Source organism: Acipenser ruthenus, chromosome 12 (assembly GCF_902713425.1).
Source record: "Acipenser ruthenus chromosome 12, fAciRut3.2 maternal haplotype, whole genome shotgun sequence".
Taxonomy (NCBI): domain Eukaryota; kingdom Metazoa; phylum Chordata; class Actinopteri; order Acipenseriformes; family Acipenseridae; genus Acipenser; species Acipenser ruthenus.
In genome coordinates, this window is record NC_081200.1 from 32791407 (window position 1) to 32817192 (window position 25786).

Here is a 25786-nt window from a genome sequence, read left to right on the forward strand (position 1 = left end):
AACATTTTGAACTTGATTTATTTCTAACATAGTGTCAATTATGTCTTTACAACAGCGTAATCCATCACCAGTCTTTCAAATGCAATATGAAGTGATGTTTGTATTAAGGCAGCTCAGCCACTGACTCATTGTGTGACCTTGAGCAAGTCTCTTAACCTCCTTGTGCTCCGTCTTTCAGGTGAGACGTAATTGTAAGTGACTCTGCAGCTGATGCACACTTCACACACCCTAGTCTCTGTAAGTCGCCTTGGATAAAGGCGTCTGCTAAATAAACAAATAATAAAATAATAATAAATAAGGCAGCACAAATTTGATTTGAGAATTTTATATTTAATAAAAGACCAATGAGATCATTTAAAAAGTTGTTATCAAACAAAAACCACCACTGACAAGTCTGTAACTTAAAACAAGAAATTAGCAATATACAGTTTAGTGTGCAGTATATACATCTGTACAGTATGGTACATTAATACACTATAAAACAATCTCAGATTGCAGTTAAATAGCAGTACAACAATGTAGGTTTCCAGGGTGTTCGATTAAGTAGCCCAAGTAAATACAAGCATGTCTTTGGCATTATTATTATTTGTTAATTTAGCAGACACCTTTACCCAAAGCATCAGAGTGAAAGTCATATGAATTATTCTAGCTTATAAAATATATTTTGTTTCTCATGGCATACTTCAGGATTTACACAGAATTCCTACAATAATAATGTGCATATTATATGAACTTCATATTCATATTAAATTACATTGAGTTATTTAGGTTTATTTTTGTTTTGTGGGGCAAACATTTCACTGGAACAAGTTATGAAAAGGGATGATGGCGTTATACACTAAACAAAGTATCCAATGCTAGCAAAGTGCCTTTGGCAGTCCTTCAGTTGTTTTTACTCAAATTCAAAGACACTCATGTTTTTTCAGGGGAGATGCTTTCCTGATGTCTAATGCCACTAGCACTGGGAACAGTTCAAAATAAGCCCATGAAAATTAAGTTAAAGTTAATAAAATAAAAGCTTTTAATGCTGACATCAAGTGGCCAGTAAGGAGTAACGTCACTTGAAGTCTTAGAAAACAGTGAACTTTTCAAATGCAATCTGAATACTTGGACATTTCCAATATATTTAATCTAATGTAACAAAAATATCTCCCCAAAAAAAAAAACAAAAAAAAAAAACAACATTTTGTATAAAAATCCATACAAACAGTATGTGCCAGTAATATGCCTGATAATACTCAGTGCATGAGGAGTATTTGGACCAGTTTTTGGAGAACCAGTCCTGCATACTTTAACACTGTACAAAAAAAAATAGCATTGCAGATTTACACATCTACATCATAGCTGAAGATTGCTTAACTCCAGCATGTGACTTCCTTATAATAATGACTTTTGACAAATACAATGAAGGAAGTTCCCTGAATGCATACTGTTAAAAAATACACAGATTCAATTTGGACCCTTTCCCTTGTAAGTAACAAGTGGGATATTTTTTACTTTTGGATAAGCATACAGTATTACTGCTGTGATTTAGTAAATATACAATACCAGTACAATACAGTGCCAGACACAACTCTTACATCATCTAGCATCTAGCATGTTTAGTTTAAAAAAAACAAATATAAGACCATGCATTTGACAAGTGTAAACCACTGTGCATTTTTTTTCCCCAAAAGAAAATGTGTTTTTTTCACTGAATAACACAATTGTTTTACAAATACCACTGAATGCTTTTGTACTTTCAGTGTTAATATTGTACAGGTTCTTTATGTCCAAATAAGGTGGAGTCCCACCAAGCTGTATCTTTGAGATAAAACTAAAAGAAACAGAAAAAGACACATGTTTCCGCTAATGCCTTTATCAGTGTTATCACTGAAATTAGCATCTATCTTAACCAGTAACAGTTTAGCCATGTTTAGGTGAACAAGCTTGCAAATCTTCTGTTGGAACATACATCTATTAGGAGTATAAGGGGAGTATAAGGGGAAGTGGTTTACTTATATATACTCATTATCATGAGCTGCTGCCAAACTATAATCCATAATTCATATTTCAGTTAAAACTGAGCTATAGGTATAACACATTATATTTTACTGGTACTGTCCTTAGCTGTATTCTCTTTCTTTTGTTTTGTTTAAAAGTTGTATTTCAGATAGCACATTACTGACATTAGTAATCTGAAACAAGAGTGACAACTAACAATATGCCTATTGAGATAAGCCAACTGCAAAAATTAGCATTTTATTTGAACTGGAAAGACGAATCAATTATTCCTGTGTAGCACTGATTTTTTTTTCTCTGTCCCTTTATCCTTTACACTATAACAGCATCATGATTCTTATTTGCAAGGTAGTGATTGTAATCTGTGTGGAAAGAGGTGATGTGATGGAACGCCTGTATTCTCACAGCCTTCACTTTGAGAAGGATGGCCACTGATAAAGTCATCAATAATAATGCAGGTAAGTTCCTGTAGGACGCCAGGAAGGTCAGAATGGGAAATGATACGCAAGGTAAAATGAAACAGCTCCGGACTTCCGCGACTCATCAAGGAGAACCTTAGCTGGGGATGGAGATGTCTTTAAATATTTACCAGCAGCTGAGCTGACAATGTGTACTTGCAAGAAGAGTGACAAGAAGAATAAAGCTGTCTATATTTTGAAGTTCTTCTGGGAGGGAGAGGTTCTCCCTCTGAGCTGGTCCCTACTGACAGTAGACTGGCAGGCTTTTGCTTGTAAAGCTGCAGGCAAGCCATTAATCTGTCAACACAAGCTTGTGTGGAGAATTCCCAACATTCTATTAGCAAGGTTTAGGACAGACAGCAGAGTTGTGGGGTTTTTTACAACATGGCTGCAGAAGTCCACAATTCACGGTGGCCCACGGTGATATTTTGTACAGTGGCACCCGGCTGGTTTACTTATTTATTCATTTATTGATTTATTCTTCCTCCTCTTCGACATACGTAGATGGAAACCATCCCACCTGAAATTCAAAGGGAAAAAAAGCACGTTATTTAGACAGAGGACAAGTACTGCTTCAGACCTGTCAAAACCAAGCAATAACTTAGTGACAAAAGCAAACTAGTTGGTTCTTCAGAGAGTAGAAGGGCAGGCGAGACATACTTCACAGTACATTAGGCAAAGTGGTTAACGTGTTGGGATACCAAATCTGATTGCTGCAGCTGTGCTGGGGTAATGAAATCTAGCAGCAGTCCATCACAACCCTACTTGGAGTGGACCCTCTATTATCTGATTCACTGACAGCTCATATCCGTGGTCTGACGATACAGGTACAATGTCATTTACCACTGAAATAAAAGGATTTGTTCCCTCCACCTTTTGTTTTATTTATCAGTGCACTTGTGGCTAAGTATAGCAGTAGGAGCTCTGCCATTGACCTCTCACTAATGCTGAGGTCACTGTGGGGGCTCAATTCTGCCTCATAAGCACTCAACCTACAACTGCTCACTTGGAAATAAAGCTGTTGCTGCCCACTCATCAAAAAAAAGGAAATAAGGAGCCCTCAAGACTATATTTAAGACTATAGATCAAGTAGCCTAGCCAACTCAATCCCATCCAAAAAAAAAATACTAAATTATAATTATAAAATGTTCTGTGATAAGGGGTAATGCTTTTGAGGACTACATGACAATGCAATGCACTCATTTTTTTGGTTTCATATTGATTGTTCAGTTTGTTAGAGACACCACGTAACACTGGTGCATATGAGTTATTACAGTATATAATTCTGTATCAATTCCACAAAGATTATCTCAGTTATTTATTAGAACTGCATTATTTACATTATATTAAACCATTGAGTCTAGTATTATAAATTTGACCTGTGAAAGACAACTTTTGTTTGACAAAGAAGCAACAGAAAAGGTCAAATGAAACTGGTTCATGTTTTGAACATATTGAAAACAATATCCTGCAACTGTAAGCTTTTTTTCCTAACATGAGCTGTATGGTTTTTCTTATTCCTTTTGATGTCTTTATTATTTTTATTATGATTATCTATAATAGTTTTAGTGACCTGGGGTCACAGTCATCAAGTGCATTGTATATTGCTCCAGTTGGCTTGGCAGCCACTTGAGGCCACAAGCACATTTATTGCACTGGTTACAGAATGAGTAAATGGTTCATATGAAACATTTCCCTAGAGGTGAAGTGAACCCTTACCTTGCCATTTGCCTCCCCTCTCCACCAGCCGTTCGCTCCCGTTTTGGTGTAGATCTTTACCATGTCTCCTTCCAGTAATGAAAGCTCTCTCATATCTCTGGGGCTGAAGTCATACCGAGCTATTGCGATACCAATTACTTTGGGAGTAAACACTGAAAAATACAAGCACATAAAACGCATTACTTCAGAGAATACAAAAAGATAGCACAAACTTTAAAAGACATGTCACACAGTGAAGGGATCTTTTCAGCACTGCAGTTACTGTACCAGGTGTATCAAATCAAACCAGAATTACAATCTAAGTTGTACTAGAATAGCAGATATTTCATTGATATCCAATACAATGTATAGGCTAACGAGATTCCATTACATTTCATACACATTTTAAACTGGTACCAAGTACAAAAGCATACTATTTTAAATGACGTAGATTCTGTACCCTATTGTTCGAGTGAAAAGGATATTGACCTCCTGGTTCATGTTATAACATACATTATGTTCTTGTAAAACAACTTAAGGAACCACACTGTACAAAACTGTTTTAAGACGTGCATTAATGTGCTATGCTCTTTGCTGGTAATTAAAACATTAGCTAACTGACACACAACCACTTGCAACACACATTTTGTAAAATCACAGTATATAGCCAAGGCTCTTTTATGATAAGCTTAAAGACAAAGCTAAAGGACACAACTAATGATTGAATCCCACTGAGTATGCACATAATCTTAACAACCTGAAATTATGCTCATACTGGATGTTCTCATGTAAATAGATCGATTGTTCCAATAGTGAACAGTGGTTTGGGAAATTGGTTTATATGTACCTAGTTTCATGCTGAGAAACATTGAATACTGTATCGTACAGAAACCTGTATCTGTTTTAATCTAATGTATGTTAAAAGGTAAAAGAAACCAAGTACATTTGTTCTGTAAATCACAAAAAAAAAAAAAAAAAACGTAACAGTTGCTCTGGCTTTTCTTTTCTATAACACATCATGGATCGTTATTGCTGTGTTACCTGTTTGACAATGTGGGCAATAATCCTTATACTATCAGTGCACTAGAGCGGCCATTTTGAAAAGAGCTTTGAAACAGAGTTTAAAGTTAGAAGTGTAATAAGTTGTCAGGATGTTAGCACTGAAACGAAAATTACAGGTACATTATTTAAACAGTTGTAGCAACACATGGGGACGTGTAACGCTATATTTTTCGGCTCCCCGCTACTTACTCTTTAAGTGTTTCTGTCCTCTGTCTACATGCCAGTTGTCACTAGTTTCTGATTTATGTTATTTAATCTTTCTTTTAAGCTCATGTTATCAAATCCACTTTACTCTTGTCCTGTAACTAATAAAAACATTTATTTCACTTTAGGTGTAATTTTTTGTTTTTTAGCCTATTACTCAAAAGTGTAAATTCCTCAATCTATTTTCAAAGTGTTACAAAAAAAAAAAGCTTTAATTTATGAAATGTGAAAAAAATGTACACTAATGAGCTTAAAATTAATTATTTTTTTTTCAACTTTTTGATTGAAATATAAACTTTAAAGTGAAAAGTTGTTTAAAATATATTTTATATGAAGGTCACAACATGCAATATTTGCCAAACAGAGTGAAGAAAAGCAGTAACTAGGTTAAGCTGTGCACAAATACAAGCAGCCAAGTATACTCAGGTTGCAAAGAAATGCGACTGAAGGAAGTATAAATCAGTACCTGACCAGAAAGGAGCAGAGGAAGGGGGGACAAAGCTGTAACCTGGAGGAGTGACGATAGAAAACCCACAGAGCAATGGGGCTTCAGAGTGAAAGAAAACAGAGACAAGCAAAGAAAAGTTTAAATATTAACTGAAGGGCCAATAAAATACCATTGACATAGAAAGCATTCCTATCAGATAAAATGATAAACACCTGATTATAGTGTTTGAAAATACACTTGCCATGGTATTACAAAATAACTCATAATGTAAAGAACACACTATGTTCACATGTAAACAGTAAGTAGGTACATAAAGCCAACATTTTAGCTTGTTGAGGATCACACCCACTTGTTTCCCCATTAAAGGAGTGCTAACCAATTATTTAATATCCATTTTCTTACCTCTCATAAGCTGTATTAACAATATTACTGGCTCTCCTTGTATTGTATTGAGAGTCTTTTGGTTCTTTTCAAAAAAAGATGTACGAACATTGATTGGTTAGCAGTCCTTTAAGTGAGTATAACAACTATTCCTATTGCTCCACTGCTATTGTAGGTATAACCAGGGGTTCATTTGTGCCGGATCGCATCGGATCCCAGATCGAGTACCTTTTTGTCTTACAGGCGAGAATTACAGTTTGCAATTGATGGGCTGTATTAAAAAAAAAAAATAATAATGACTTTGTGTACATAACATGTACAATAAAAAACACTTTCCTGTTCCATGAACTGCATGACAAAAGCATTCTGTAATGATATATTTTAGGACACGACATCTATCCTTAAGACAATTACTTGTTTTGATCACAATCCAAACAGCGAAAAGCCAAAAAAAACAAACTAGCACTTGTCGCTCCTGTTCATCAGATTAGTTGGCCCGCCGCTGGTATTGTTCAAATCTGAAGATTATGTTAAAACATGGCTAGGCAAAAGTCAGCAAGCAGCTACCCACACCAACAATAAAGCAAGAACAGGCAGGTGGGAACTTGAAGCATATATAGAAGCTACTGCAAATTAAAGTCAGTACATCAGGTCTAGAAACAGAAATGCTGTCCCTCTTCCTTAATTATATGATCCAATACCTTTTTGTTTACAAATTAACACCTGGATATTACTTACAAACACTGCACATATCCCTAAGCGGTAACAAATCTAATACACACCTTGCAGGTTTACATTTAGTCCGTCTTACATGACGATAATTCATCACATGGAGTAAGACTTTTAAGCATGTCACAAGTTTAACTGCCCATGATGTAGGATATTTTTGATATTATACAATGCATCTAATAATTCAAGAATAGATCTAGCAGAAACCCCCTGATCTTGTAAGCTACTGCATGCACTTATTCAGGAACACACAGTGCTATTGAGAAACGTCTTGCCTTGGTATACTACCATCCATCAAATAATACTTTTTTCTACTGAAATGTGGTGTGTGATGTTTATGAAGTACATTTTCCCATCTAGTTATTTTAATTATGGGGCCACTTCAATTAACCAGGGAAGTTATAAGTTATAATTAGACAAACAGTCTCAAAGTTATGGCCCTGACAAAGACGGTACTTGAGGAAATGTTATAACTAGGAGAATTCTAACATGAAAACACTAACAGAAGCTTCTTGTCTAAATTTGTTTGTTAACACTATTTTAAATATCATAGAATTACCACACCAATTACCATACCAGAATACTGCATACTAATAAAAGTTATATATATATATATATATATAAAACCAATGTCTTTAGTAGTGCTAGCACTTCAGAAATTTGACAAAGGTAAACTGCAGCTTTTTGTCCTACGTGGTCTGATTTGCATTTGTCAGATTCATTCATCCTGGGATGGAAGGCCGCAATCAAGTTTTTACAAATAATTTCCCCACCAGATATGCATTGTAAGTGGAAATGATAAAAAAGGGATGATGTGTGTGGACTATAAAAAACAGAATATGTTCAATCCCATTTAACAAGCAAAACTGAGCAGATTGCTGAAACCTCTGCTTTTACTTCATGCACAAAGCCTGTGACACAGTTGTTATTAGAAATAAAGCCTTTTGACATTTGTATATGCCATGCCATGGCTCAAGTGCTAAACAGCTGAACTGGTTTTGCTTTGATTAGGAATCTAAAAAGAAACCCACATGCCTTTCATTTCCCTTTTTTAAGCAGCACATACTGTATCAAATTTGCATTGCATACATTTACATTGAGATGCAGGCTGCTTTGTAATTTATACAAACTGTGTATTTGGCATACGACCTTCAGCAAACCTAAAAATGTTCTGCTCAGTGAAATGTGTAGAGACAGAGAATAAAATCACGGCTTTGTGCTTATTGCAATGCGTCATAAATTCTGTGTCAGACTAAAAGCACAAGCTTTGCCAGGGGTGTGTTATTGCTACCTGTACTGCTCTTAACCCATTCCTCCCAACAGCTGCAATAACAGCATTTACTTTTTAAATGACATGAGAAGAAATTGGTGGCACAAAGATTTTTCTCCATAGTAGCTGAGTTGTTATAGAACTTACTTAAATATATATCACAGCAACCTTCAAACAAATACTGTATATTATAATTGAGAGACAGGTTACTACAGTTACAATACAATAGGATTAAGACTACTAGGGGATGGTGTGCAGAATTTCTGCAAATTAAAATGTTTTGGTACCGGTATTTGGTAATTTTAATTATACCAGATGTTACTTTTACACCAATTAAAGTGTATTAATTAGTAAATAACGGGTTTCTGAATAATTTTGTGATGCTAGAAATAGTCCCTCAATTGCATTGCTGGTGTTAGAATAAGTACATTCTCAATTCCAGGCTGTAACTCAGCACTGTAGATGGATTTGTCAAAAGCTGTTACTGTTCACTGATTACAGCTCAGTGATACTTTTGCCCCTGGGGCCAAATATAAAAATAGGCAATAGAAAGATGGGTTATCAGTGTGAAAATAAAATAATTTGTGTTGCGATCAAGAAAGCTGAAAGCCATTTACAGCAAAGAAACAAGGGAAAACTTCTGGGTCACTTCCTCAGCGGGTCAGTGCAAATGTGATTCGTGCTTAAAGCATCGACTGGTCAAAGGGGAAATACAGGAATAGAGAGACGTGTGACTTTCACGGGAAGTGAAGTGTGTGTCTAATGGAAACATGGCACTTTCAGTACAGTCTAGAACTGCATGCTATCGTACTCACAGTTGCTACCCGTTCTGTTTCCCCTGTGCACGACTGCGTTCTCTGGTTCTTTGTATGGAAACTGCAGTGTTGTGTCTAGACTTCGAAACCCTTCCTTTAGGGAGTGGTGCTTGTAGTACTCTATTAGCTCCTGTTGATAAAACAATATGTAGTTAAGCACTGCTGGTCAAGACAAAAAACAACAACAAACAAAAAAACAATTAACAAGTAAAGTTCTCAAAGAAACAATGACACAGCATAAGAGCTAGTCCAAGCATATTGATACTTACTAACAGACTTTTGAACTTCTTGTTCTCTGCAATGTAGAAAAGCACATCCTTTGTTAAAATCTTGATGTGCTTCACATCGTTGTTATACCTGTGGGCAATTAATAAGTTAGGAATGTAATTTGCTGGTGAGTGCTTTAAAATCAGAACTGACCTTCGGGCAAACCCGGATAATAAGGATATTTTTGACATAAAATGTATGCCAATGTCAATAAAAGTCGAGGATCTCATTAAGAAACTGTATTTACAGACAGAGCTGAAGGTGTAAATCTGATTCCCTGCAATGGATCATTCCCTGAATGGCTAACTGGAAAGCCATGTGGTCTGGTCAAATAGTCATTCAAATAATCAAATTACTCTTTGTTTCACTCTTTGCCAGTTCTCTGATGTTCATTTCTTTATAGCTCTTCACAGAAAATGAGGTTCTTATCAGATGTCTGATGAGTAAGCTCCCTAATAATACCACTAATCCATACTGTCTATAGAAATCCATTGACGTGCCTCTTATAAATTGAAATGTCAAAGCTTAATTCAGTATTGTGTGCACCTCATTTTGATCACTGAACTTGCTTTGACTATGAAATGACATGCAGCACTCCACAAATGACACCTGTGTCTACTCTGAAAATGCAATGCCAGATTTAAATTCAAATGTTAAACCCAAATACTATTTGGTAGCAATACTGAATCTAGTAAGCCTGCTTTCATTAAAACCGTACCTGCTAAGATTGCATGATGGGCTAATAAATCTGTTGTATTAAAGGTACCAGGTAAAACTGTTATAACAAGGCCAACCTGACATAAGTAACAGATATAAGACAAATAACCCCTGCTTTTTACATATATGAACACTATCTTGATGTATATTAATCCATGAAATGTGTTGTTCACATTTTCCTGCAATATATACAGTACAGTATGCATTTCATAAGGATCAGCACATAGTAAAATAAATAAACAAATATATATAAAAAAATAAACAAGTTTGGAAACATCCTACTCTTTGAACATTGCAAAACTATACATTTGACTCATGCACAGTGATAATCACTAACATAATTTAATATAAAACAGTGAAAAGAAAAATGCATTCCACCTCCTTGGCACAGTCATTAGTGTTTAAACCTGCCCAGTTTGGTGTGGGCAATGTAATTAGGAAACTAAAACTCCTAATTAAAAAAGAACACCTGTTCCCGGTATACATGATGTGCTCTGGGTTGTCTATATTTAAATTCAGAAGCTGTGAGCGACTTCTTCATTTAATAATGCACTAGGAGCACAATTAATTATCTGCATGACAAACACACTTACTTAATACTAACAGCATATTCAGTGCATTCTTTACTTCTGTGTCTCACAAGGTAGGTGCTGTTGCCTCTGTTTATGAGTTCCATTTCCGCCTGTAATCTTTCCATTGGCCCAGCAAACCTGCATGAAATACAGGTGTACACTTTTTGGTTAAATATACCGAGCATCAAAATAAACGTATCACTATTATAACACATATATTTTCGAAAAAACAAACAAAAAAAAACAATATGCCACGTCTTTCAAGAGAGCAGTGCCTTTGTGCAATTGGCATGTTGGAGGCTGGATAGGGCAGCGTACTGTGGCTCTGCGTCTTGGGTGCTCACAGCCAGCAATTTCAAACCTGGCGAGACGGTATAACCAGACACACTCTGTCAATGACAGGCCACAAACTGGGAGACCAAAAGTCACAACGCCTGCCCAAGATCGACAGATCATTTTGCAGCATCTTCATGATGTCAATTGTTAATCAGCACAATAAAAAATCACTGCACCAGCTCTAAAACAGAGTTTGTCATTTTTTGATGACATCTAGTGAATTTTATCCAAATATAAGGGATACGTTTCTTTTGATGCTCAAATATATAGTAGAAAGTTAGTACTATGTGTTGCAACAAAATTAACATGATAGAAATGGAACAGCTGAATACAACTTCATATGCGGATTCATTACAGTTTGGATGAATTTTGTTAATTAACTAAAATAAAAAATGCTCATTAAAAGTGAAACTTGGGTGTTGAATTCAGTTTCTTTCCTGGACTTCCATGACTACTTCATAACTCCAGCACCACCTAGTGGAGATTTTAACAAATGCAGCCCTAATTCCAAAACCTGAATAGCAACACATCCTTACAGCTATCACTGTATCCCACCATTAATGGCAGGGGGTAAACCAAAGTTTATAGAACTTTGCCACCGGAAGGCACTGGTGAGTTAAAACCCTGTTAACGATAAATAGTAAATATGTATTCAATGAATATCCATCAAAATAACTCTACAAGGTATTGCATATTGCAAGTGTTATCAAGTGAACAGTATTACTTCAGAAACCACAACAGATTTTGACACCCCCACACATGCTATATATATATACAGTATATAATAACATCAAGTACAAATGGTACAAACCCTACAGGCATGGTTTATAACCATCATGTAAGCCATTGTTTCTGACGATCTCTTTTGTTTTGAAGAGAATCAATGTGACTTCTCTGCTACCTTTCAAGTTATGCCCTAAGGAAAGTCTTTAAATCATGCATGCCTAAACCAGTGACAGTACATAGCATGTTAGTGCCCATGAAAAGAGAATCTGCAGTGCTAGAACAGGGCTAACAAACACAATTATATCACAAGACATCATACACAGTACCGTGTGTGTTCATTATTGATGCTAGGACAAGCAGTGCATCAAGACCAAACAGTTAATCAACTACATTATTTCAAGTGAAACTAAGATTTATTAGGGTTTAGCCATTACGCTGAAACAATTAAGCACCCATTATTCTCTACGGATCAATATGTCACTGAAGTGGTTCTGTTTTTTTAAACAAAGACATGCTTTCCATGGGCTGACCAAGGCAAATAGTTTATTTGGTAAGAATTTCAGGAAATTACCAGAATGGACATATATTCATTTGACTTCAAAATATTAACCTGTACCTACCATGGCTGTGCAGAATAGTCAACTGGCTTTGGAACCTGCATTTAAAAAAAAAATGAAAAATTAATTATTTTAGAACAAGTTTGGTTACAAGCAAAACTGAGAGAAATGATGAGAGACACCCTGCAAACTACATATTCACTTTTTACAAATCCCAGGAACTAACATAAAATGGAATCCTTAATGCTGAATGCTTGATTTCTCATACATGATTTAGATTTTTGCTGACAGCAAAAAGATGCATTCAGGGATTGGATATTTATCTCTAGACTAAATATATTTGCATACACACAAAAGATGCTTTCATAATTGTATTCTATTATCTCCTATCATAATGCTTTTTACTCAAATTGCTGAAAGATACACTGACAGCTGGTCTAAATCCGCTCAATAAACAACCTCAACCAATATCAATATAAGGATTGCCTTCTTATTATTAATGTTTCCATTTAGCACTGCCTTTTAACCCCATTAACATGCAGTATTACATAATGTACTACAACTAAAAAATCAAATTTAACAGAGCATTTAAATACTAAAGCAGCGGAAAAATTATTCATAGCTGCCTCTCATGCAAAAAGGGTGTCAACACAAAACATATTGCGGTTCCCTGGAAATCTTTTCCTTTGTTAAAAAAAAAAAGCTATTATGTTAACTAAAACAATGAATTAGTACTTACACAGTAAGGTTTTACTACATCACTTGGGAAGAAGCCAACTTCTTTAGTTGTCAGAATTCTACCCTGAAACAATGACAAGCAATTGAATTACAAACGGTTATGACAACAATATCCTCCATAGCAAATCTCCTCAACAATTAGTTTACTATGACTGCTTGAATTCAGAATACCCTAAAGCTTGCAAGATTAGTGAAAAAATGCAGACCCTGTTTTAAAGTAATATTAATTTATTTAATTAAATCTACAGGATGTGAGTAGGTACTTAATGATGCCTTAATAATGTACATATATAATGTACATCTGAAAACATTTTCTTTGTATAAGCCAGCAACATACTGTTTGCTCCCTCCCCTTGCACAAATGAAATTTGAAAATACATCCCAAAACTTCAATGGTTTATTTAACACAATAACATTTTATCGGTGATCTTAAAAACCACTTCTGTTTGTTATTCCACAGATCAGCACATGATACAGATTAAACTTATAAACCTGTTAGAGTAAACAGATGGTCGCCAAGGGGTAAAATAAAATTATAGTGATTGATTTTATTTTTCTGGCACCAGTACAGAAATAATTGTCTCCAGGTTACACTGGAGATTAATGCTCAGTGTTCTGTAATTCTGTCCTTTGGCGCCACAGGGCTATAAAGATTAAGCATGCTAGTAGCAGTGGGAAGTGTAATTTTGCATAAAATAGAAAACAAAATAGAACACTGGAAATGTTCCATTTAACAGCTGCCATTGTTGTGGCTTTACAAATCCATTTATTGCACAAATCACTGCAGACGGTCTGTGTAATGCACAGTGACAACCCTCTCAAAGTGCCTGAGTTCTCAGGTCGACTTCTGAAGCTCTGCAGACTCATACATCTGCTGGTCGTGCTCTTATTCTTTGGAATTAGAACACATGGGACTCCTTCAGGGCCAATCTGTTCATATTCTGAAGTCATACAGAGGACCAGCCAGGCTTAAAATGTCACTTAATAAATCCCTCTGATTAATTAATCCAATTGCAATCTCTGTGTTATTAGCTGAAGTAATGTACAGCTATGGCCAAAAGTTTTGCATCACCCTATAAAATTAATTAATTTTCCTTCATAAAGTTGAACAATGTTACGCTAACATATTGAATTACATACCGCTTTGTAGTTTTCCATATACAGTACTTAATGAAAAACTGTGACATTTCGAAATCTAACCTGAAATACTGTACTACTATCATGACTTTTGCAGTATCTTTGATTACATAATGTTAAATAAAATATCGAAATTTTGTTTGCATAGTTATTTTTTTTTAATTATGTCTCAATCCTACAATTCTAGGTGATGCAAAACGTTTGGCCATAGCTGTACACTACTGAAAACATGAAGTACTGCCTTAATAATCTCACATCTGGTTAGGATTGCTGTCTATTTTGCAGTTAATTTAGTTACCTGCCACCATGAGCTGTGGACATCAGCCCTGATCACCTCGATGATTTCCCCAACCTGGATGTTCAGAGGGGGGCCTTCAAGGGGAGGCGGTATCCCAAGGTAGTTTCGAATAACCTGCATCTTAGGTAAACCTGGGATACACACAAAGAAAAGAGCAAATGCAAACCAGTGAAATACAAAGTCAATATGTCACTTTCAACTGCTTCTGTAGAAAAACATTCCTAATCAACTTAAAGTACACCAGCGAGTCCATGTGATAAAGCTGCGTTTTAATGCAACTTTGATGATGGGACATTTGTCTGAGACAAATGGTGCTCACCAATCAGTGAATGATTGTTTTTTGACAGTCCCATTACTCACATTATAAAAAAAACACTATGTAAATAAGCCAATAATAACCTATGTGTGTGCAGATATACAAGCACAAAAAAGTATATGACATTATGGCATGTATTAGTTATATAATACTTCATAAGGAATTCATGCTGGAATCTATGTTATCTCTGTCAGCCTTTACTAGGTTTTCAATGCATGCAAGTGAATAGAAGCAACACTAATTAACATGGAACGTGTTTTTACTAATACAAAACAGTTTCTGTGTATTTCAGAACTGTATACAGCAGCTATCACAACGCATTAACGGATCAACAATGCATCCACAAAGGCAGGAAGATCAGATTTGTTTTGCTTTGCAACCATGATAACTGTATTTGTGGCCAGCTGCAATGAAAGTGATGTGCTGTAACAATTATCCTCATTATAGTTTCATCAATGTAAAGTAAATTACAGCTAGAGTGTACAGCATTGGACTTTCTCTGATCCTGCAGTATCTAGGATATTAAATCTTTATCATAGAAGAAGGTGACAATGTAATCTCAGCTAAATTGCAGTCTTGTTTTAGCGGAGTAAAATAATCCCCATTTTGAAACCTGGGGTTCAAACATCTGTTAGCCATGCAGATATATTGGAATTAAAGTTTATTTGTGTAAAACTCGGCATCTTTCCTGCATCAGCCACTGAAGTTTTTTGAGTGAACTTTTCCCATGACTTCTGAGAAGAGCGGTGCTACAATTGCGAGTGGAAATATTTCTTCATATATTCTGTAAGATTTACATTTCACCAAAAACAGGAACAAGAATTCCTGGCACCAACCCCATCTGATAAGACCCCCTTGTTTTTCAAATGTAAATATTTTGCCTGCATAGATTACTGTGTGTTGTGTGTGTGTGTGTGTTTGTGGGTGCGCGTGCGTGTGTTTACCAGTAAATTGCCATGGCCTTATTTTATATGTAGCTGTGGCAATGTGGCCACGCCCTTGTGCTTAGTTTATGTTTATATGTTGTATGTTACATGTTGTGTGCAAATGTTGGTGTATTGTAGTTGGTACACGGGATATAAATGGGTGTGTGCAGCACGAGTATTTAAAATGTATAATTGTAGTTAGGCACGAGGATGGCACATCACATCACATACTAATACTTTAAATGCACGTGAAGTGATTTGTGCCATCCTCGTGCCTAAATACAAATCTACATTTTTAAACACTCGTGCTCATAACCCATATTATATCCCGTGTATTTTATACATAAACACCAACATTTACACACAACACGCAACATATAAACACACTACGCACAAGGTCGTGGCCACATTGCCACAGCAGTACATTATACTCAAAGCCCTCGATTCTGACATTTTCACCTACAAAAAACATTATATAAAAAATATTTTATGAAAAAAAGGGATTGTAAATTATAATCTGTTCTCCTTTCCTACATTAGACTAAATGTCTGTAGTTTAATTTAAGTTACTCACAGTGTAGTACTGGAGATGATTCAAAATGCAGGGGGACAAACGATGCATCAGTAATAAATTAAAGTAAGACAATTCTACTCAAAATGGAAATGGATCATTTTCACTGTTAATACTGAAGAGAATTACAATCCTCTCATCTTGACTGGTTTGTTTTCATTGAAAAAGCTACTCTACTTGCAGAAATATATTTTTTCAGCCATTGAACTCTTTCTATGTTGGTGTCAGCATTCATAGCAAGAGGTTTGATGTATCTGGAAGCTTTTACAGATAAAAGCGGCCACACATTCATAGGATATCATGCAGGACATAATTACCACAGACTCTGTTGCTTAGAATAGACTATTGTGTTTGGATTGTAATGGAAGATGTCAAATGAGGGATTAAGTATTCTGTATAGGAATATGCAAAGGTTCTGCACTGGGTAACTAATTACAGTCAGCCAAGTGCTGGTAACTTGTAAAAGCCTGTTTTCTTTTTAACACAGTGCACAATCAGCTAAGGCACTGAAGGCCCGAAGCACAATTTATATTACAGAAGACAAGGGTAGCCAAGTTTAAAGGCTCCCTAAATAAAAAGGTTTTCTGATTCCAAGCATAGTTCTTTATTATTATTATTATTTGTTTATTTAGCAGACACCTTTATCCAAGGCAACTTACAGAGACTAAGGTGTGTGAACTATGCATCAGCTGCAAAGTCACTTACAATTACGTCTCACCCGAAAGACAGAGCACAGGGTCACACAATGAGTCAGTGGCTAAGGTGGGAATTGAACCGGGGACTAGATTTACAGTAGTCGTGCACAGAACCTGTAATGCCTGCAGTATCTCTGCATCGCATTGTATTAAAGTACGAAAGGCAGCATTTTACAGCAAGTTATCATTCATAAAAATGTGATAAAAACTTGGTATTTCCAGTCCACAAATACAGTTTTGTTTCGTATGTTATACAGAAACTATATTACATAAACTATTTTATCATAGTGATACTATAAACCCCTGCTTGGTACCTAAAGTAATCCATTATAATTATGATTATAGAAAAGGTTATATAAAAATAGGAATCCTAAACAATAAACAATCCTGAAACTCAAAGTCCAACCCCCCCTCAATGTGGCTCAGATGGAACAACCCTCATGAACAATCCTCATTTATCTACAGGTAATAATTACAACAATATGGAAGGCACTGATGTTGTTGTTAATACATACTATACACAGACATATTTAATGATGAGCTCTGTCCAGCCCCTGTGGGGGACTGGGGGAGAGGTATTCTTGCAGGAGGCATCAGTGTAGATGTGTATATGCATATACCTTCATATAAAGTGCTCTGAAGAGCTGACAACAAAGTGCTTATCTGACCCAGCTAAAACTAAGAAGAAATTAACCCAACTTTCATTATGGCTGTGTTGAATTATAATTTTCTTATGAACGAATGTTAGGTTTGGAGTTTACATTTAACAGCTGCACAAGTTTGCATAATAAGTAACTGTGACAGAGAAATAATGAATCTTGGTTATAAATCTCTCCCAACCTGTGAGGGCGCTGTGTAAAGGGAACAGTGTGCCCCGGACTAGATGGTCTGACAATTAATTCCAGGGAAAGGTGGAAGTCGGACATCTAGAAAGGGGGCGGAGCCACAGTACACCAAGTCGTAGCCCCAGATGATTGTTATGGTTGCGAGAGAACCACTGAAGGACTGTGACATAACCGTGATTGTTTAGTGTTTGTTTGTTTTGTCAATCTAATTGTACTCGTTTGTTCTTGTTAGACAGCTAACTTGTACTGGGAGCTGTTGCTAAAGGCCAGCACCAACCCGGACAGCACTGCACTACTGTTCACTAATAAATTGTATTTCACCACTTGCACATTAGCACTCACTCTGGACTTGTGATCATGTTTGCGTTCTGTGTGTGTTTATACTGTGTTTATTATTTCAGGACTGAACCTTGTGGTTTCACTGTGTAGTTCACATTGCTGTGTATTGCCAGTGATTATTATTTACAGTCGCCAAACGACCCGGATTATAAAACAAATAAAGGATTGTTTGGACCGTGTTGTCTGTCATCTGTTTAAGTATTGCATCACATCTATACCTGCGCACTGCAAACCACTTTGCCACAGTAACATTACCAGAATATAAAATGTTACCAAAATATTTATAATATGTATCTTTTTTACAATGAGATGGAAAAGCAAAACCGCATACAATTCTTGCAAAACACTTCCCTTATTGATGTGTCATTCATAGCACACTAACCTGGATCCATGGACCTACTCTGTCTTCTGGGTCCATTGAGTTTCTTCTGTTGAAAGAACAAAGACTTGATTAAGTATATAGATTATCCAAATGGCGCTTTTTATCATCAAACCATTCCTATTTTACGAGCATTATCTTTACAATGCACTCCATGCACCAGGGACTAGACATAACAAAGATGATTTAACTGAAGCAGCAATTTCAAAACATGTTGGAAGCCAAGACTCTAAATCCAATTTTACCACTGAAGTGTTGTTTAAAACTTTAGTATTTTCAGCTTTTCTTTTTAGATGCCTTTTTGGCAACGTCACAAGCAGTATTCATCAACGTGTTGTCACTGATAAGCGAGACTGTGCATGTCAGGAACTTGCAAAAAACAACTAATACAATCTTTAAAAAGTTGAGGGCATTATCCTCCCAGTGTATTCACATGGGCTATTAGTGCACAAATGGTTTATGCATACTACCATTAACCTCAAATTAAAATGTAAAACTTAACTTTAAAACATTTTAGAGAACTCCAGGGCTATATGCATTTTAGTATGAATTGTTGATTTATTTTCCTTTATTGTTGCTATAATACTGGACATTAACATCAAAATACATTGAAAAGCTTACGCATAGGTAAAAAAAAATATGTATGAAAATGTTGCTACACTGCTTGTACAGTATAAAGAATGTTTTATTTCTCGTTGTTCTTACAAAATAAAAAGCTATAAAAGTTGAAATGTAAAGTAAAAGCATTCCTTACCTCAGCTCTTAGTGTCCCCGAATCTGAAATAAGTTTGAAAACTGGCATTATGAAAGTTGTTTCATTAGGAGGACAGACTTGTTGCAGTGTGCGCGCTTCATTTACACAGTAGATCCTGTGCTTTGTTTTGCTCTATAGTACAGTACCTGTCAGGAGTGGAACTGCCTTAGGGAAGGACCAGAGTCTGTTTTGTTCACAAGGAGTTTATGTTTCATTGGCTCCTGAGTGACTATCTGTAATTGGCTGCCTGTCAACTGTGAACTTTGTCCTGAGTAACAGCAGCAGATTTGCAGTGTCAGTACTTTTTAATAGGTTGCTGTAGCAACACATAATAAAAGCACTTGTCAGCTCTAAAATAGTATTTATGACAGGCTAACTAGATCTTAACTGCAAAATGAAGTTTGCAGGAGTTTTCATTTTAATTCAGATAAACCGAGTGTGACTTATGAGAATGACACAACCATAAATGATATACATGGCCTGTACTGTTTTTTTTCTTGTGATATACAGTATGACAGCAATACTGATCCTTATGTGTAACCACCAGTAAACACCAGTAAAACCAGTGCTGATGCTACTGTAATGTATGTGCTGCTACAGAACTTCAAAAATAGAAATAACATATCTGTATTTAATCAATTGTATTAATAGACTTTTTTTTAAATAATATCCTAGAGCAGTGGTAATTTGTACAAGTTATTATCATTAAATGGTACATTACTAAACCAAGAACACAAGTGAAGGTTCAGTTACCTGTATGTGTTTTTCCACATGTTTCCAGTCTGCCTAGGCACTCTTTATGGGCCCCAGCTCCACATTTAGAACACAAGTACCCTTGGTAAAATATTCCTCTGCAAAAAGAAAAATGACTTTTTACAAAATGACTGCAACTTTTTGGCAACTTTCCTAAGGGCAGACCTAATAAAAGACAGCGCTCGCTCTCTGATAAAGCATGAGGATGCAGGTCAAGGATGCCACTGTGATCTCAGCACAACACAAATGTAGCCTGGGGAGCTTATTATCCCTGCTGACTAAGCAATGTGTTTAATTAATGAACCAGGAAAACATTTGAAATACATTTAACATTACCATAGTGTTAAAGGGCTCTATTTAGATGTGTGACGTGCAGACATACTGTATGGTATAGTTATTTTTCCATGTTGTTTTGTTAGATTTAAAAAAAAAAAAAACATGTAATAAAAGCAAAGCAGTGTATCTTCTGTACCATAGGAAAAGAGTGGAAAACTCTGCCAGAACAGCAGTAATGAAGTAAACTCTTACAGTAGACTTAACTGCAGTGCAGATCTTGCCCATGGTCATCCTCTGGTAAACCTTACTGGCTTATTGCATATCTATTCACTGCAAATTAGGGGACCATCACGTGTGGGGTTGAGGAGATGGAAAAACCAAAAGCACTCAGTAGAACCCTAAACTGCTTAATGTGCACATACTGGAAAGCAGTCGGCATGGTGGTTACAAGGCAAATCGAATTGGATTCAATTACCACTTCACTAGAATCAGATTAAATAACAGTAAGTCATTTTATGTGGGTAGAGATGCAGGAGATGAGATACAGGAGATGAAACGGTTACTGGGTAGTCAACTCAATGGGACAGCATACAGTAAATATATTCTATACCGTTTAAATGCTGAAATAATTATTGTAGAATACAAGAGAATAACACAAAGGTTCACTTCAGCATACTGTCATGTAAATGCTTTCCTTCTTGTACACTCACCTCAGAAGCATGTGGCACGAGCTACAAGATGTGATCCGTTCAAAAGTATGCATTTTAAATTCATGACAATTCTCATTTGCATGTTCAGGTGTGATGTTAGATCTGTATTATGAAAGAGAAGAGTAGCCAGTGTTACCTGTCCAGGTGTGCAATTACAGTCTATTTACACTCTTAGGATGTTTCGGTTGAAAAGAATTACCCTCTTGATAGCGTCATCTAGCATTACACAACAATGTTGTTATTGTAAAGCAAGAAAATATATACATTTCCGCCTTCTTACAGGAAGTACATTAACCCCATGTTGCACATGAAAGACTGATTAAATTAGCTAAAACCCTACAAAAGCATGGATTAATGATTTAAACACTTCAAAAACATTTACTTATCACCACATTCGTTTAGGATTATAATAGGATTAAACCATAAATCATAGCCTTCTTTTGAATGCATTCTGTAGTTGCATTGTGACTTTATTACTATCGCTGAACCCAGTTCAACAAAGGTATTCTGCTGAACTAGCACATGAATTAACCACTCACAAAACATGCTAAGTGTCTAGACCTGAAAAACAGGAACGGCACATCTTTTCTTGTAGGTACTCACATTGCCATTCCAAACTGTTCCAGCCACTTTTTTTTCAGCTCTTTTGTTTTAAAAAAGAATTCAAACCCGTTCTGTCCCTGGATATGCGTGAGATAGAATCCATAAGACCACTAAGGAGGAAAGGAATTGACAGGCATCATGTTGTTGTGTGTGCACAGATCAGGTTATTGTTTTTATCATTGAGATGTTAATTTGGAGGTGCCTTTAACGCAGTCTGCAGTCATAAATGTAAAAAAAGTAATTTGTTATAGCTCTCTGCTACAATGCAATAACCTTTCCTCAGGAACATTTGACAAGGTTTGACATAATTAATTTTTTGAGAAAAATTAATGTTTGTTTTTGTTATGTTATCTTGGCTGACTTAAAAACAACAGACTCTGCAACAGCGGTGCACAATTCTGGTCCTCAAGATCCAGAGCCCAGGGGTGCTGGAACTAGGGGTGCTGGGGGTGTGGCAGCACCTCTGGCTTTGCATGGCTTCCATCATATACAGGGGTTACAGTTTTGTTCAATGGCTTTCAGCACCCCCACTATCAAAATTGTTCCAGCACCTCTGCCGGAGCCTTCCTGGTCTTTGTACCACTTGTACCATAAAGTACTTCATTAAACCAATGTAACCACCTTCCAGGTTTCAATCAGTTAATCACTTCAATAGGAGGACACTGGACCTGGAGGATCGGATTTGTGCAGCACTGCTCTGTAGTATTTCTGTACCGCTTACAGTACTTCATTTTACCTACCCACTAACCAACTGGCTGACCTCATCCACATGTCTTCATCTTTAATGTACAGTACTCTTAGTTATTTCATACTGTATACAGTAACACATTTGTTTGGATGTTGTTTTTGTGATATGTACCATGGTCAGTTACAGACCTTTTTGTTTTCCTTATCTGTCGTTGGGTTGTTGGTGATTTTAAAGTTGTGCAAATCAATCACCTCCTTCATTTCATAGTTATCGCCTCGTCTTTTGCAAACAATCACAGCTTTGTCAAACAAGAAGATATGTCTGGGGCCAAAGAAAAAAAAAGATACCGTGCATTTTTTTTAAAGCTGCTTCTTCAAAAGAGGTGATTAAAACAAACTTATGTAGAAAAACAAATAAAAACAAACTCACCTATCTTGTTTTGCGCGTTTATCCAGTGAAGCTACTCGCACTTCTCCATCTACTTTTGGTCTTCCGTAGTTTCTAAGAGACTGATTCTGAAAATAAATTTAAGATTATTATTTAGAAGGAAAAAAAAAGGGGGGGGGGGGGGGGGGGTGTATAAGTGTTGGTGTTAAAGCTTCACAGACAAAAATACTTGTGTGACTTACCAGGTTTTCAATGGATAACTGAAACTGATAAATCTCACGCAGTGTTTCATTGTCTCTTTTTACTTCGTTTACATATTGAGCCAGATCCTGCAATACAGGAGTTAAAAATAAGTAGTATTACATTGAATCACAAAGTCAGTAACATACATATACCCTTCCATAGCAGCAAATACAAAATGAGAGTGTCACAGCAAAACAGATAAGAATTGCTACACACACAGTATATACAAAATAGCATTTTTTTTTTTTTTTAAAGGCACATTTCTTGGAAAACCAGACCAGAATTTCACAAGATATAGCCTTGGTGTCAGTCCATGAAAATGTCACCATGAGATGTATATATACAGTGTTTGGAGTTATTCTTTGTAACTAAAAACAAGTCTAGTCTGTACAGTATGCACGGGCGCATTTTATTTTCAGAGTGATTCTGAACATAAAACTGTCATGAATGTAATTGGAACATTTCAACACAGTTGGATGAACGATTATCTATAAGTATACTGCATGTAAAATTAGAGTACATATGCACAGACAAGAGCCCGACTATATCCATTGCAAGATATATTATGAAGCAGCTTTTATACTGTACTTAAGTTTTGTATGACCTGAGAGTGTGGGGCTTTCACATTGATGTCCCCATGAAGGACTCTGGGTGACCTTCAGTATCAGGTAGTCCCAAAGGGCATTTGACCCTGACAGAAAATAATCATTTGACACTTGCCTACAGCTCTTGTCTATAGCGAAAATGTGGCGATGCAACATGGAAGTAAAATTAGTTCTGTGGGATAAACAGCACGAAGGTGAAATTCTGGACAGTTGTCAGGAAGACACTTTTAAATTTCAGCTCCAAGGTATAGTATTTTTCCCACAGAACTCATGTTAAAGCCACTTTGCATGAGTTTCAGAAGCACAAGACCATGGATATGAGTTGTGAAAAACATATACATGTTTTTCTTTGTTAAAGGTCACGTAGACAACTATCAATCATGGTAAATATTTAGATTTTACATTAACTTCATTTAAACCTTGGGAAAGAAAGCACTTCATATTCACACCTTGGGAAAGAAAGCACCTCATATTCACATATCCTTTACTTGCAACAAGAGGCTGCAAGGGGAAAGGTAATATGCATTGACTGTAGACTGGGGATTGTGGAAGCAATAAAGTACTGCATCTTAAAGGGTTTTCTTGACTTAAAAGACATACTTTAATTGTTCAGTACCTTTTGAGAACATGGTATCCCAGCTTAATTTACAGTGATTAACAGGGGTTGTTCTTGCTGTGTGTAATACAAAGCAGAGCAAACCATTTTCTATATGGTTGTAAAGGGCTTATATGTAGCTGTTTTTATAAGGTCTTAATAAAAATAAAATACAGTAAAAAGGTGCTCAGTATTTATCTACTGACAACCAGCTTCACTGGTGAAACCCTCCTATAAACTTAATTAACTTCTGTAATACCCTCACTTTTTGTGAGGGTCTGGAACCAACTCCCCAGTAATGTTGTTGAGGCTGACACCCTGGGATCTTTCTAGAAGCTGCTTGATGAGATTCTGGGATTAATAAGCTACTAACAGCCAAATGAGCAAGATGGGCCGAATGGCCTCCTCTCGTTTGTAAACATTTTTATGTTCTTATGTAATAACTGTCCACTTCTTGAATACGGTATGAAAAAAAAAGCATATGGATGAGAAAGAAAATGTAAATGGTTACTTTCTAAAAGAACGTAGCAGCAATATTTCTTGGCCAAATTATTATTAGGCCGAATCAGCAGTTTTTTTATTGACCATGGGAGAGACATGAATTCTAAAAATATAGAGTTGGCACATTAAATAAAAAAAGGTCATACAGTGCACACAAAAACAACTCTGCATTTAGAGCACGCAAGGGTTCTTACCTTCATGGCATCGAGGGCCATTCGTAAATTACTCTTGTCAGTTTGATCATGAGTGTGTTTGACTAATTCCTGTTTAATGAAAACAAACATATAATGTCAACTGTAATAGACTGCATTGAAGCTTGTTTTTATTTTTTCAGAAGCCAATTAGTGGTGAAGAGTGGAACAAAGCAGCAGACAAGGAAATCAGAACCAGCAAAATATTCCTTGTTCTAATTAGGGCTGCAACCCACCTGCTTGAGGGCAATGGGCCCCATCATGACCTGTGTAGAAGCTCTTTCTGTGGGAATGTTTAATATTTGTATTGTTTCCCTTATTGAAACATGGTACATATTAATCAGTTGATGAATTAACGAATCATAATGTATTTCCAAAGAGTTACAAAAAAAATAAATTGAAAGGAGAAATACACCTGCTAATTTTACAAAACTAGTAATCAAACAACTACAGTTACATTATAATGCATGATCTCTTAACCTGTCAAAACCCCAGCCCCTCACAGACAATTTCCGCCTGGGGGGCTGTGCCCTTAAATAAATCACAATATCTTCCAAAGTATAGACAGCACAGGCATGGTTCAGGGCTTGAATTCAAGGTAACCCTTTGGGCATCAAGACTAAAACCTCAGGTGTGATAAAAGTCTTACTCAGTACCACACTGGTAGGAGATATCCAGAAAAAATAGTCATTTTTTCAACTTGTAGCAAATGAAAAGAGCCAGATTTTTTCCAGTGCTTCACCAACATGTCTAATATACTGGGTAAAAATTTGGAACTGTTTGAACAAAGGGATCAAATTCTACAGGAGTTTTTACAAAGCTAAGCCCAAGGGTCCCCAAACCTCTCCAAAAATAAACATTGTGTAAATATTTATGTCAATTGATATACTAAGTTCTAAAAGGGATGTTATCTTCTGGCACCTCACAGGCTAGCTATTGCCACATGCATTTGCCTCTGAAAGGGTTTTTTTTTTTTTTCCCCTTATCTCATTCAAG

General features: G+C 36.2%; 1 protein-coding gene across 3 annotated transcripts in view; it reads right to left on the reverse strand.

Annotated features, from left to right (window-relative positions):
- The window catches only part of LOC117417288 (guanine nucleotide exchange factor VAV3-like), a 73460-nt gene continuing 47674 nt past the window's right edge, over positions 1 to 25786 (reverse strand). For 2 of the 3 annotated variants that reach the window (XM_034924898.2, XM_034924897.2), the window contains exons 11-28: positions 24794 to 24862; positions 22898 to 22984; positions 22698 to 22783; positions 22457 to 22589; positions 21581 to 21690; positions 20978 to 21079; positions 19992 to 20089; positions 19239 to 19261; positions 18488 to 18533; positions 14415 to 14545; positions 12981 to 13043; positions 12305 to 12339; positions 10644 to 10760; positions 9336 to 9423; positions 9067 to 9196; positions 5890 to 5970; positions 4179 to 4330; positions 1 to 2979 (exon numbers count right to left, since the gene is read on the reverse strand). In XM_034924898.2, coding sequence (XP_034780789.2) covers positions 2935 to 2979; positions 4179 to 4330; positions 5890 to 5970; positions 9067 to 9196; positions 9336 to 9423; positions 10644 to 10760; positions 12305 to 12339; positions 12981 to 13043; positions 14415 to 14545; positions 18488 to 18533; positions 19239 to 19261; positions 19992 to 20089; positions 20978 to 21079; positions 21581 to 21690; positions 22457 to 22589; positions 22698 to 22783; positions 22898 to 22984; positions 24794 to 24862 — 1596 coding nt within the window. In that variant the 3' untranslated portion in view covers positions 1 to 2934. The remainder of the gene's footprint in view (positions 2980 to 4178; positions 4331 to 5889; positions 5971 to 9066; positions 9197 to 9335; positions 9424 to 10643; positions 10761 to 12304; positions 12340 to 12980; positions 13044 to 14414; positions 14546 to 18487; positions 18534 to 19238; positions 19262 to 19991; positions 20090 to 20977; positions 21080 to 21580; positions 21691 to 22456; positions 22590 to 22697; positions 22784 to 22897; positions 22985 to 24793; positions 24863 to 25786) is intronic. The other variant, XM_034924899.2, reaches the window with a different exon arrangement.